Source organism: Hypomesus transpacificus, chromosome 9, assembly GCF_021917145.1.
Source record: "Hypomesus transpacificus isolate Combined female chromosome 9, fHypTra1, whole genome shotgun sequence".
Classification (NCBI taxonomy): domain Eukaryota; kingdom Metazoa; phylum Chordata; class Actinopteri; order Osmeriformes; family Osmeridae; genus Hypomesus; species Hypomesus transpacificus.
Window position 1 is genome coordinate 10,455,045 of NC_061068.1, and position 13,628 is coordinate 10,468,672.

The window sequence follows — 13,628 nt, forward strand, 5'->3', positions numbered from 1 at the left end:
AACACATAGAGCATATATTTTGCCGGACACATTTCCGGAAATAAGGTTAATCGATTTTAATAAGATACCATCTTAGGCTTCGTTGAACTAGGCAACTTTTTTTTTTTTATAAAACATTACTAGAACAAAAATCTGCAACTACAGCGGAACAGTGATTGACAACATCATTGGTTACGCTTATCTTGACTTGTTATCGCGGTGGTTGTTGATTCGCGAATATTTTGTGTGCGAGCCAGCTAAGCCAATCATATAAGACCAAGTACCAAGTCGATTAGAATGCTGGTTAGAAAAACAACGGATTTGCATAAGTTTGTTAGATGTCAGGATATCCTTTCTAACTTTCTGTTTAAAGGAACCGCGGTGGTTAGCTAGTTTCAGCTACAATGTTTATCGAAGAATAAACAGTTATACCTTTTGGACATAATAATCAAATCAATATGGTTTTGGGGGGTTTTACGTGCTCTAAAAATGCTTTTTGTTCCCTTAACATAGTATACATGGTAAGTGCGCTATGCTATAGCTAATATTGATACCAATGTACGCTAACTTAGTTAGGCTAGCTATTTAAATGACTGATGGCAACTTAAGGTTTTAACTTGAGTTCAATGTCCACAGTGCAGTGGGACCAAGTCAAAAACACAAACGTTTCAGACTGACTCATGCTTTTAACTTTAAATGAGTTAACAATTGAGTTCGCTAACACTTTAACTGGATGTATTACTTCTGAAAATCATTACATAATCAACTTGAATAGATCAGCTATAATTAAAAAATGTGAAACAAGCTAGGGATCTCTGTCTCTTTCCCAAAAAAATGTCTCTGAGTTGTTCAGACAGATGTTTGTAAAAGCTCGTTAGTAGCATGTTCCGCATTACACTCAAGTCGAAGTGAACTATCAACGAAGTGGGCCCAGTTTATTTACTGACTGATAAAATCGCCAATATATTGTAGCCACCATAGTTTCAACCAAAAAATTGATTTCTTTTAAATAATCTTGCACTCTCTCTCCACCCAAGTTGGTAGGTCTACTGTTGATTGGAGTGGCAGCATGGGGCAAAGGCTTCGGCATTGTGTCCAGTATCCATATCATTGGTGGGGTCATTGCTGTAGGCTTTTTTCTACTGCTCATCTCCATCGTAGGCCTCATCGGAGCCTTAAAACACCATCAAGTCATGCTTTTCTTTGTATCCTTTTCCTGCTGCAGTAGTTGTAGTTGCAATGCAATGTCTTTTTTGTTGTTTTTTTGAAGGATTTGTGTGCCCTAGGTTCAATTACAAAGTCTATCAGACTGAACTAGCTACATCTCCTTGACTATTCCCTCTTCAGTACATGGTGATTCTGTTCCTAGTCTTCATCTTTCAGTTTGGAGTGTCCTGCTCCTGCCTAGCTATTAATCTTGAGCAGCAGGTATGTGTATATTCAGTTATCGGTGCAAAATATTATTCAATTTCTGGGTGGTTTTGTATTTCCATCCCTGGAAAGTGGAACGATGTATTTATAATCTTACTGATGTGTTTGCAAACATAGGTGAAGCTGTTGAACACTTCATGGGGGCTGATGAGCAAAGACACACGTTTGGATTTGGAAACCAAGCTCAACTGCTGTGGACTGTTGAACACAACTGCTAACCAAGAGCAGTTTGCTATGGATGTGCAGTTATGCAATGCGGTGAATATAATCAATATGATATTTTTCCTCCAAAAATAACAATTGGAACAAAGCAATAATGACACCAGCTGTCAGAATTACAGAAATACTGAAGATAATGTGAAGTGTTCTCATGAACATCATTCTCTGCCTCCATGTGGCTGTAGGACTGTAAGAGTGCAGCTCATTGTTATACCTGTGGAGACATGATGCTGCAGCACTCCTCACAGGCTCTAAGGATCCTGGGAGGAGTGGGACTCTTCTTCAGCTTTTCAGAGGTCAGTTTTAACTCTCCCAAGCTTCCCCCTAAACTCACTGTGTTTCCAACGCAGGAACCTGGGTCTGAATTGAGTAAATTGTTTAAAAAAAATCAAGGACCATAATGATAGAAGTGGCTGTATTTGACGGACCAGCAAGTGGTTTGGTTGCCTGGATGGTTGTGTATGGTGCAAACATCAATGGACTAATTTGCCAAATTTTGGGGAGAAAGTTTCCTGTGGTAGAAACATGGCTAACATTGTGCTGATGCAACCTCCTACTTCCTTGAAAAGTAGTTCTGGGGTGTACAAGTTCCAGGAACTTGTGTTAGAGATGCATCTATATACTAAACAATGCTTGAATCCCCAGTTGTTATGACCTTCCAAAAACAAATACTGACATGTAGCTCCCTTTTATAATTAATCACTAGTGTTCTAACCTATCACACTTGGCCTTTTTCATGTTTCAGATCTTAGGTGTGTGGCTGGCCGCACGTTACAGAAATCAAAAAGATCCAAGAGCAAACCCCAGCGCATTTCTATAGGAAGAGAGACCAAAGAGGAACTACAAATACAAACCATGCCAAATAATGCACTCATTAGAAACACATATGTACACTGACAGTATGTACACACATGTCAACATTTTAAAATGAGACTTTTACACAGAATGAGGATGAATCTTGCAATTTCTTAAGAAATACTGGTTGAACACACAGTTAACAACATTGTAATAAGGATATACATTGTGGGTATTCACTACTAGTTCGTGTATATGTAACACACATGCACATTGTCGAGTACTGATCTAGTCATTAGTACTGTGTATGGTATGCAGTGATGCCCTTGGTTCATACTTTCCTTGTGTATGGTAAAATTACACTTAATTTAAATAATTTGTAGACCCCAACTACTTTTGGCCTTTACATGAGTAGACATGTCCCTGCTAGCTGTCATGCCATGACTATATTTTATCTGCAAAAACAATCTTCTATGTATATTAAGTTGAAGGGGGTTAAATGTACTATAGTATATTTAAACAGTGCCCATGAACTGAAGATATTTTTTCCTTCTAACCCACACATCTTTTTGCAGTATTGTTCTGCAGATTCAAACACTGCCAAAAAGAGCTGATTGTAGACATCCTTTATCCTTATTTTAATTATGGTAGCAGGCTTTGGACCTCTCTCAGTGGAAAATGCTCTTCAGTTCAGTAACAATAATCACCATATTTGTCTGAACAACCTAGTCCTGTGAAACAACCCCTGTAGTTGATAGGTCTTTGAATATGGCCTATACTACATACGGTACAAAAATGGGGCTTTAAAAAAAAAAAAATGATGCCACCTTTGCAATAAAAAGGGATGCTTTGTGGCCACATCAAAAGGACTTAATACTGAATTGGAAATTAATGATACTATTTGGTTAGTTACAGCTTTATAAATCATGTCAAGAGGGTTAAACACTTTTGTGTTGATAGTACACAAATAGTGCCAACTTCAAAATAATCTTAACATGGAAGCAATTGGAAGTGTTTGGCCATGTGTGTAAAATCACGAGGCCTTCATAACTGGTTTCAAATTATCCCCCCAAATTTTTTGTAACTCATACGGATTAAAAGTTGGGGGTTTCATGCAAATAGGGTGTTACAGAAAAGGAGTGCCAGTGATGCTACAGAAAAGCTAGTTATATGCTCAAAAGAGTGGTAAAGTATCTTCTAACTGCAGTGTGGAATAAATGGCATACATCTTTATTCCTTATCACTAATTAAGTAGACAATGTGAGTCCCCAGGTGAATGGAGATCTGTAATTCACAAATATTGGACATTCATTGTAGTGCTTAAAATACTATGTAACTAAATTAATGGAGATGGTATGTTTCTGAATACTTGGCAACCAAAGCAAAAGTTAAATATTAAGTTTGTTGCTTTCCCTGCCAACCAGTGGAAAGGTACTGGCTTACATTTCTAGAACATTTGGAAATACTTAAGAAACTTCCATCTGAAAACACAATGTATTTACCATGTTTTACTTGTATCCATATCCTTGTGTCCCTGTGTAATTGATTCAACAAAATGTTATTTTCCAAGATGTTTTATAAAGCCACAATATTTATATAATAAAAGTGATAATTGTCAAGGGTCCAATTAACATGCTAATGTTAACATTTGATCAATGTTTCTTCCTCTGTACTTGCTTCTTTTTGTGCTCCAGCATGTGGCATGTCTGTGCATCCTGTAAATGTTACCTGTGTTTATTCGTCTGCTTTTGTCTGCCTTTAAAACCGACTGATGACCTATTTACCTTCTGCACCTATTGTATTATTTTAAGGTACTAATTGCTATTAAAATGCTGATTGCAGACTTTTGTGTGTTCAGCAACTTGTCCCTCTGAAAAAATATAAAAACAAGACAACATCTATACATTTTTGCTGTTGAATAAATGCAGTCAATTTATTACTTGAGCAGCATTTATTTACTCTTGTAGCACTGGTAAAATGCATGGTTTTTCATGGAATGAAATAGAAATACTTGATAGATAACATTCTTTGGCCCTGTAACCTGTTTAACAATTGCCAGTTAGCGGGTGTGTACTTATGTTTGCATCAAAAACATAATGAGCTTATAGATAACAGCAACAATTACACTGGCTATCAGTCCAGGTTGAAGGGGTGCTTCAACAAACATTTCATCTAGGGAATGAAAGGGAAGCTTGAGCATCCTTCAGTTTCATATCCCTCTTTAAGACATCAGTGAGGGATCCATCAGTTGCATCTGTCCATAGAGGTGTGTGGTACTAGTTACATTGACCAAACAAACAATAGTCTGAAATGCACTGTGTGAGTGACAAGGAATATGTAGGGACGTCAGGGCGACATTAGCACATTGTCACTATGCCATTCATCTCATCTCTTTACCTAAGTCTCTGTCTCCTCTTCCAAGAAATACATGTGATCTAAAGCAGTCAGTGCAGAGATTCTTCTCAAGGGGTCAAAGGTTAGCATTTCCTAAAAGACAAAAAATGATTGGTTTAGCAAATCTCTCTTCAATGCTTCATAACGTTGCAGAACATGTACTATTCCAAGAGTAACCTTTGAGGGCATGACAATATTAATCCAACAAATACATTGTTTAATGTATACACCAAAACCAGAAGTCTTACCTGCAGAAGTTCTGCCCCTTGGTTATTGATTTCTGGAACATAATGTGTAATTGGTCGGAGGCTGACAGGACTGAAATTATTTCGCGAGAGTGTGACCTCAGGAGGCCAATCTTCCTCCAATGGTAAGCCAATTACCCTAAAAAAGAACATCCATCAGTCAAATGTCAATGTCTGTCAAAACTCCCCAAGCATATTCAACCACAATTAACTGGAGCAATTGTAAGGATGGATTTAACACTCACTCAAAAATCTTTCCCAGTTGGTCCACTTCTGATTCTCCACAAAACAAAGGCCTGAACAATAAAGTTTAAACAAACATTAATATATGTGGAGCTGCAAAGAAATTACTATTGCAGCCCAAGAAGTCCAAGTCTTTTTTTGTTCCTGCTGACCTTTGCTCATGTCTGTGCTAGATTGTGTGGGCTTTGTCTGACCCTCCTTTGTGTGCACTGGTGTGATCTTTAGTTTGGTGCCATAATGATAAGAGAAGAATTCATCTGCCCCATAACAGCAACAGTACTGTGAAAAACGCAATATCACCACCAGGCAGCAGATGGATTGCAGGAAAACATTTGAAACCTTTACATTTCAGGAAATCTGAGTCAAAACCTTTTGTACAAATCACTTGGATTTTAATTTGAATGACCATTACTAGGTGTGCTAACTCACTTGCGCCGGAACATCTCTGCAAAGATGCAGCCAGTGCTCCAGATGTCCACAGGCGTGGCGTAGGTGGACTGGAGCAAGACCTCTGGAGGCCGGTACCACAAGGTCACCACCTGAAACACAGTGAAAGGTTTGTGTATGTTTGCACGTGTGTGTTGTGTGCGTGTGTTGTGTGCGTGTGTTTTCTTACCACAGGGGTGAGGGCCATATGGCAGCTGTAGATCCTAGCCAGTCCGAAGTCGGCCAGCTTCACCTGGCCTCTGCTGGTAACCAGAATGTTCTCTGGCTTCAGGTCCCTGTGCACTACACGGTTCGAGTGGAGGAATGCCAGGCCACACAATAACTGGCGCATAAGGTCCTAGCACATACAGAGCAGACATTTAACCTGTGCACCAGGCTCTGTCCACATTATGGTAATGTCCAGATATACATATGTCCTAGAAAGTCCTATGTGTTTGTCAATTATACTGACCAGGATGCATAAGATGAAGCTATTTATGTCATTTAGATTCTTACTCTGATGCGGCAGGGGGATAGTCCTGGGGCCGGGGCCTTCTCTAGATAGGTTTTGAGATCCTGGTCCACATGCTCAAACACCAGTGTTACTTTAGTTTCCTGGTCTGTCCTCAGGGTGGCACACACATCCATAAGCCTGGGGAGCACAGAAAAACACAACACATTCTCATTCTAATTTTTCTCAAAGGAAGGCATAGCCTAATAACACTAATGTACTTCATGGGACAAACTTACAAGTCAGTCTTTGTGCATGTGGACATAGTCCTACACACGATTTGTGTTAGTAAAGGTACATTCACAAATTCTTTCAAAAAATCTTCTCTGGTTGTATTTAAAATAAAATCGTGTTATGTTAGAGGTGTTCTAAGTTCTTTATCAGTGTTCTCACTTAAAAATACATGCTAACCAGCTTTAAAATTGTTTTAGTAAAACTAGTGATTTGGGAGGACGTGTGTAAGTCCATTCTTTGCATGAGAAACATAAAAACATATAAAAGTCTTACTTGACCACGTTGGGATGGTCAAACTGTTCCAATCTCTTAAGCAGAGCCACTTCTCGGACCGTAGAAATAGGGAGGCCATCTTGATCCGTCTGGACACGCACACTTTTCAAAGCTACAAACTGGCCACTGGCCATGTCCCGAGCCTTATACACCGTCCCATAAGCCCCTCCACCTATCTCAGCCACAGGCTCATACTGGACCCTACTGCCCTGGGCCATCGCCTGGCAAACTTACTGACTTGCAGTTCATAGGAGGGAGACAGAAACAAGACAGACATGTGCTGACACCTTACCAAATACATACAAATGGAATGTGTGTCTGTGCTTTATGTTCTTACCTGATGCCCACTGAAACAAGGGTTTGGTCAACAGGACATTCCTGAGGTCAACCACTGGCTGCCTGCAGACATGGTAGATATATAAGGTTAGATACATCGAAAATTGACAGTTGTGCTTGAATTCGGATACATAATTAAATAGTATTTATTTGCACAACTTTATGTATTTGCCTTGCACTTAAAGATGAATAATTCATATTTTCTTCAAAATTTCAATACGATTACCAAGCCCATTACTTTGCAACACGGCAAGACATTGAGGAAGAGATCTCGTGGTATTGGGACGTAGAAGCCTCAACACGTGGTGTTGTCCATAGTTCATAGCGTTTCTTTGTTTATTAATCTTAACGAAGACGGTGGATAAAATGACGACACCTCAAGTAAACCCACCAACGTGGCAAAAACGAGCAGCAATTGTGCATATCAAGTTTAGTTTGTATTGTTAACCTTATTTGCCTATGTGCTTCCTTATTATACACTTAATTTTACACAATTTCAAACTAAAGCAAGAAACTATTAAACACAAACCATTAAGGAAACATCCTCTTCTTGGTAGAGCTATTAAACTATTCTGGAGTGATAATGGTAGCTTGTTAGAACAATTTACCACGTTTGTTGTTTTCTGGCCAAATAGCAGCCAAGTAAAATGGAGCTATCCTGTGTTATAAAAGCATTAAGAAGCATTAAATTGTACCTACTCGTATGGAAACACATGCGTTGTCACTCGCGCATTGGTCTTTAAGTATTCGAGTGGAACAGTTGTATTGGTCTTCGATAAACTGTTAGATTAACTTCGGCCTTCACTTTTTTAACACTGCCAAATCTTTTGGGTGAAACGGAATCGCTTCCTGTCTATAGGCGGAGCCAGAGACATATTAAAAAGGCGTAACGCCAGGGACACACTGGCTGCGCAGCGCCACGATCGGCTACGATCGGCTACGACTGAGCAAAAGCTGTTCACGCCAGACGCGCATTTCTCCGCACCGGTCACCAAGCCTTGCAGCTACTCTGAGCTTTCCTTTTTCACTGACATCATGAACAAAACATTGGCTATATCACAGCATTGATCCTTATCTTACCTACGTTGTCCTTGTAAAATTGTTGCTGGGGGTCATACAACTCCCTATGTGCCAAATGTGCTAGGACCGCCACTGCACCAAAATAATATAATTTTTTAAATTATAAAGTCTACAACTTTACAAAGGTTCACCGTAGTCTACAATTAATGTAGTAAAATCTTAATAATATGGTTTTTTATTCAAATATATCAACTAATATGGTGACTTTTATCATCAAAAAATTCGACCAGCTGCCGAAACGATCGCTGCAAATCGCAGGCAATCGCAGCCAGTATGGTCCGTCCCATTTGATAACATGGGCGCCGAAAGAAAGAAGGCGGCGCTTCCAGGCGCTTCGCAGAACGTAGCTAAATGCAGGCAGTGGGTCCCAGGCGTTAGATTATGCGCATTCTCACTGTCAAATTTCAAGACTTTCGTGACCCAGATCAAAATTCGGATGCGACAGATCAATGGGGAATTGCTTTCTCTCTTAAATGCTGCCCTCCTCTACCTTTTTGGTGCAGAAATCACCGAGATAATCAACTTCACCGAAACAGAGGAAAAAAGCTAGCTAGCTACTTTAAAATAGGTTAATTAGACGTTATGAGTGGCACATAACGTTAAGTAAGATGGCATTTTATTTTGTTTGAGGTTTAGCTAAGTTATCCAGTGGGACAAGTACATTTCTCTTCCACTTTTCCTACAAAAAAAAATCCACTTTTCCTGGACAAGCGTACCTGTACTTGTTAAACACTTTTATCCTTGTTTTATTCATCAGCCCACTTACAATTGACTACGTTAACAATATTTATATTTGTAGTAGGCTACTTGATGCATGTTGAATCTAATCTAGATGGCAATCACACCAGCAACTGCTCAATTTAAGACAAGGAGTTTTGTAAATAGAACAGAATATACAAGGCAACCAATTGCATTCAATAAAACATTTTATTGTACAATATGTCCAGTGAGAGGGTCAAGTTTGTTTTTAGTGAGTGGACCTGCGATTCCTGCTGAGCGTTGAGAGCTAGCTGGACGATAGGTGACCCCTTAATCTGCAATTCATTGTTGCTAGCTCTAATCAGATGTACTAACTAGGCCAATAAGAGAAGACTAACTTTGTATGCCAACGAACACCAATGACTAGAAAATCATTTGACAGACTATAAACTAGGGTAACCAGACGTCCGGATTTTGTCCGGACAGTCCGGTTTTCCATTCCTTTGTCCGGACCGCTGTTGCGTGCCAAAAAGAAAGACCTCCAAACCTACGTGGAGTTCAGAACTCCACTTTGCCACTAAGGGCAACACAGATCAATGTCATGCCTTCTGTAAGCTCTGTCACATTGATATAGACATAAGTAGTAGGAAGAAAGGGACTTTAGAGCGGCTTGTGCCGCTACAGAAAAGCACAAGGATAATGCTGGTTCTGCCGAGCACTCTTCCTTAACATCATTTTTTGCTCTTAACACAACAACAGCGGATGATAAAACAACCCCTGCTGAGCTGACCAAATTATTAACACAACTATTAACAACACACATTAATTTAGGTTGATAATCCCAGAAAATATTAACGCAGTATCCCAATCAACGCTTGTAAAATCAAAGCAGCTTAACCGAAAACACAAACCTATGCGTGCTTTTCTGAGCTTGCCAAATAGCCACTGCAGCACACACACAAAAGTCGGTGTCGGACTTGGCACACAAGTCAGAATTGAGGTAGGCTAAGAAAACATTACAAAACTATAGAAAGTTTCTAAATGATAGGCCGACCGATCTTCTTATTTTTACTAAAACACAATTTGTGTGCTTGCATTAACTATAGATGTCCCTGCCAAAGCCGATATCAAACTTGCGTCCCTGAACTGTTGTTTAGTGGGTTAAGCAAGGGGAGTTTCTATAGCCTTAGTAGTTTTTTGTGCGCAACACGCTTGGAAGAAAAAAAAGGGATATGAATAGTACAATTTTATCTCTAACAATGCCACTGGTTTAGACTGTTGACTTACTGAAATGACTAATGTTATTGTCTTAATTCAGTGGTTCCCAAACTTTGTACAGTCCCCTGCCCCTTTAGACATTCAATCTCCATCTACATACCCCCCGTTTTTTTCTTTTTTCTTCTTGTTTGTAACCGCCGCCGCCCCCTCCCCCCGTGCACATATACAGCCTATAACACTTGAAACTGTGAAATTGTCAGGGATTTCAGGACTCGGATGGAAGTTTAGATCAAACAGAGTTTTATAAGCAATACAACCAGGTGTTGTTTGAGCCGATGTCTTAATTTCATACTAATGGCCCCCTCCTTTTTGACCCTTTGTCCTCCTTTTTGAACCCAAGTGTCCTCCTTTTCAGGGTCATGCTTCTGGTCACCCTACCAACTGACTTCTGGTTATAATACACGCCCTCTAGCTAGCTTCAGTAAAAGTGTTGTTTACGTTAGATACTAGACCTACAGTCTAGCTCTAACAGCATTTAGAATCTAATAAGATATAATCTTACAATAAACTTTATCTAAAGCTGGCTATATAAAATACTATGAATAACAATTGATATGTGGTGGTAGAAATATTAAAAAATGCAGGATTTTCATCAATTTACCAGCTAACTTGCTTCAGAGACTTTGAAAATGAATGGGGTTGAATGGTGGAAAATACATTGTTTGGAACTATAGGTCGCATGTGACACGTTTTACTTCCGCATTCTTCGATAACAATGGGAGTCTATGGAAGTGTCGCAACACTTTTTATATGGCTCTGGACTACAGCGGTACCCTTTCCCAATAGCCTATCATCTCATCAGCCTTATAACGTTACATCTGTTTAATGGGCGGGTGTCTTTGTAAAACATTGTATATGAGTTTCTAACATATGTATTTAAATAAGTACCCCACAATCGACCTAATTTAATTGACTAAACATGGTAGCAATTCACAAACGTTGGCTAATACGGAAAAAACAGTTGTGCACCCGCTTTACTACCGGTCTAGAGAGAATGCTATGTAATTTTTCTGTGGCGGTGTGATGACAGGACACGAAAACACCTCCCAGTCGTCTCCAGTACGCCGATTGGAGGACAACTGCTGTTGCTAGGCTCATATACAATTCTGGTTTGCTGAGAGAAGCTCACTGCATTCCAAAGCAGTCAGGATTGCCGATTTACTTCCAATGCACTTAGTAGTTTGTAATAAATTACACATCTTGTATATTTTTTTAATATACATGTATGTGTATATATATATTGTTTTTACAAAATAGGCCTATTAGAAACCCATTAGTTGTTTCAACTGATTTGACATCATCTTGTTTATATTGAAAGTAAAGTAAGCCATATGTGTTTCTGTGTGTCTGTTTCTACTTATGACACACAATAATATCATGGAGGTCGTACACCATACCTTGTTATTGATCCAACTTCAGGAGGCCTTGACATTCGTTTCCTCTAGAGGGCATCGTAAGCTTTTGTGCGTCAACGCATACAATATTTTCACGGAGTGAAGTTAATGAGGGGCCCTTTTGGATATATTTCAGTCTGTTTTTACACAAACACATATGAATCACAAGCGTTTCACATAGGTGTATGTTAGTTTTCACTAGTTTTGATGTGTGTGAACGTTTCACACGTGAATATGTAGACTATGTGTTTTATGTATGTTTGTGTAACAACAGTCCTGATGGCCCCTCACAGAAGTGAAATGATTCAACTGCCAACAAGTGGTGATCATTTGAAAAACTTGTGCCAGAATTTGCCCATAACACACACCGAATTTTTAATGATTATGCATTACAATAACAGACATAAAAGGAGGAAAGGGAAAAGCCGAAGTGTCCCAGACAACACTATAACCTTGCATCTTGAATTGTATCCTTGTGATCCTACATTTAGCACGAGCATATAGGAAGTATCATAAATAGTGCCCACTAAATACATCAAAGCAAGTTTTAACAAGTTAGATTAGAGGGTGTGCAAAATGTTTGTTAGAATACAAGAATACACTATATCGCTCATCTGTATCAACCTGAAATTAACTGAACCCTAGGTGATTGTTTTAAATGGAACCTTGCATACTTATTTTATGTGGAGCACTTTTATTACAGAAAAAAAGGTTAAATTGAGCACACTTTTACTTTTGTCGGACAGACAAATTCATATAGACAGCCAAAGCCTGATGAAGGTGTTTCAAAGCTCTAGATTCTTGAGACAGTTTTCAGCACCATGTTGAATTTGGATGCTACTGGGAAAATTCAGGGCCCCATCCTGTCAGCTATAGCCCTCCAGAAGGCCCTCTGCCAGGACACTCCTCGCCATGTAGTCCCATATGCCAGGATATATTTCTCTCAGAATGACTAGGTATGGCATTGGTTACAGCATTGAGTTGGATGACCATCTGTCCACCAGTACAGATAGCAAGTTCTAAGCAGCCGACCAGCCATAGCCAGCAGAGTGGAGAGCAAATATAAATATATAAATATACTAAGATGTCTGTCTAAAAAAGAAAGATAATATTGTATTTCTAGCTTGCTTAAAGATTAAGTGTGGGGAAAGATACCATCTGTGATTTATTGGTGTCCTCTAGCTGCTTCCATGGATAACATAGTTCAAAAGATCAACATTATCCAAAAACATGACTCAAAAGACCTCAGGAAAAGAGAACTCTGTTCAATATCATTATTTTTTCATTATTTTTCAAGCAATGCAGCTGGAAAAGAATTTGGAGAGTTCAAGAACTCTCCAAATCTGTCTGCCAGCACAATCTGTGTGCATGTAGTGTGGGTCATGTGGCTGACTGGGTAGACAGATTGTGCTCAGCTAAGATGGTGTGGCCACTATGTTTGTGTATATAAAAGTTAATATATAATCATGTGGATTTTTGCGTGTTGGGGGGGGGGGTATAAATGGTGAGAGAGTATGCATAGAATTTAAGCGTTTGTTTAATATTGCAGTGCAAAGTCAACCTGCTATATTGGATGAAAAGACTACGACTTGATTAAACCTAGAAGACCCACTGGCGAGTGGAGTGCGTTCTATGTTTATGGTTTTCCTTTCAGCACCACGGAAAGCGCCCAAATAGGATGACCCACAGCTGGCCACTGCTTGAAAAGCCCCAACTTTAGGCGCAAACAGAAAACAGATCATACATCTGTATAATCTAATTGTTGTTTTGCCCATATTACAAATCAGACAGGTTGGATCTTGCATCTAGATTAGACTGCATATTAGGCTTGCATTTGACTTATCAAGGCCAGCCACAGAGAGACACATCACAATTAGTTTTTTAATTGAAACGTATATTTGATTTGTAATCAATGAACCTGTTTGTTTACAAGTTTGCAGGTTAATGATAAATACATTATAATTGACTTGTTGGCTACGGTGCAATAATGTTTTCTTATCATTTTTCGTCTTAGTTTGGCTGGACGGGAATACTCTGTCCATAGCTCGGAGGATAGAGGCTATTCCTTACTGCAATCAAACTCGTAGATGA

General features: G+C 39.2%; 2 protein-coding genes across 4 annotated transcripts; one reads left to right on the forward strand and one right to left on the reverse strand.

The window, feature by feature from the left end:
- The first annotated feature begins 324 nt into the window (after positions 1–324).
- On the forward strand, positions 325–4,268 carry LOC124471032 (tetraspanin-31-like). Its single transcript, XM_047025334.1, has 6 exons — positions 325–500; positions 1,017–1,184; positions 1,327–1,407; positions 1,528–1,668; positions 1,815–1,925; positions 2,375–4,268. Exons 1-6 carry the CDS (start codon positions 438–440, stop codon positions 2,447–2,449), a joined length of 639 nt encoding a protein of 212 aa, XP_046881290.1. The 5' UTR covers positions 325–437; the 3' UTR covers positions 2,450–4,268.
- On the reverse strand, positions 2,884–7,956 carry cdk4 (cyclin-dependent kinase 4). Of its 3 annotated transcripts, none has more exons than XM_047025331.1 (10): positions 7,786–7,956; positions 7,088–7,149; positions 6,751–6,987; positions 6,249–6,384; positions 5,923–6,090; positions 5,736–5,845; positions 5,309–5,359; positions 5,067–5,202; positions 4,822–4,911; positions 2,884–4,294 (listed from the first exon to the last, which is right to left on the reverse strand). In XM_047025331.1, exons 3-9 carry the CDS (start codon positions 6,966–6,968, stop codon positions 4,822–4,824), a joined length of 909 nt encoding a protein of 302 aa, XP_046881287.1. In that variant the 5' UTR covers positions 6,969–6,987; positions 7,088–7,149; positions 7,786–7,956; the 3' UTR covers positions 2,884–4,294. The 3 variants fall into 3 exon arrangements, with proteins under 3 accessions (XP_046881287.1, XP_046881286.1, XP_046881289.1); XM_047025330.1 differs by lacking the exon at positions 2,884–4,294 and adding an exon at positions 4,326–4,678; XM_047025333.1 differs by lacking the exon at positions 2,884–4,294 and having other exon boundaries at positions 4,326–4,911; positions 6,751–6,983; positions 7,786–7,955.
- Positions 7,957–13,628: the final 5,672 nt, after the last annotated feature.

Excerpts from the sequence above, each read along its gene's own strand:
- cdk4 (XM_047025331.1), bottom strand. The coding sequence starts at position 6,968 with ATGGCCCAGGGCAGTAGGGTCCAGTATGAGCCTGTGGCTGAGATAGGT. Across the intron at positions 5,846-5,922 it reads ATATGGCCCTCACCCCTGTG|GTGGTGACCTTGTGGTACCG; the intron begins GTAAGAAAACAC and ends ACTGTGTTTCAG. Across the intron at positions 5,360-5,735 it reads GCAGAGATGTTCCGGCGCAA|GCCTTTGTTTTGTGGAGAAT; the intron begins GTGAGTTAGCAC and ends TTTATTGTTCAG.
- LOC124471032 (XM_047025334.1), top strand. The coding sequence starts at position 438 with ATGGTTTTGGGGGGTTTTACGTGCTCTAAAAATGCTTTTTGTTCCCTT. Across the intron at positions 501-1,016 it reads CCCTTAACATAGTATACATG|TTGGTAGGTCTACTGTTGAT; the intron begins GTAAGTGCGCTA and ends TCTCCACCCAAG. Across the intron at positions 1,408-1,527 it reads CTATTAATCTTGAGCAGCAG|GTGAAGCTGTTGAACACTTC; the intron begins GTATGTGTATAT and ends TTGCAAACATAG.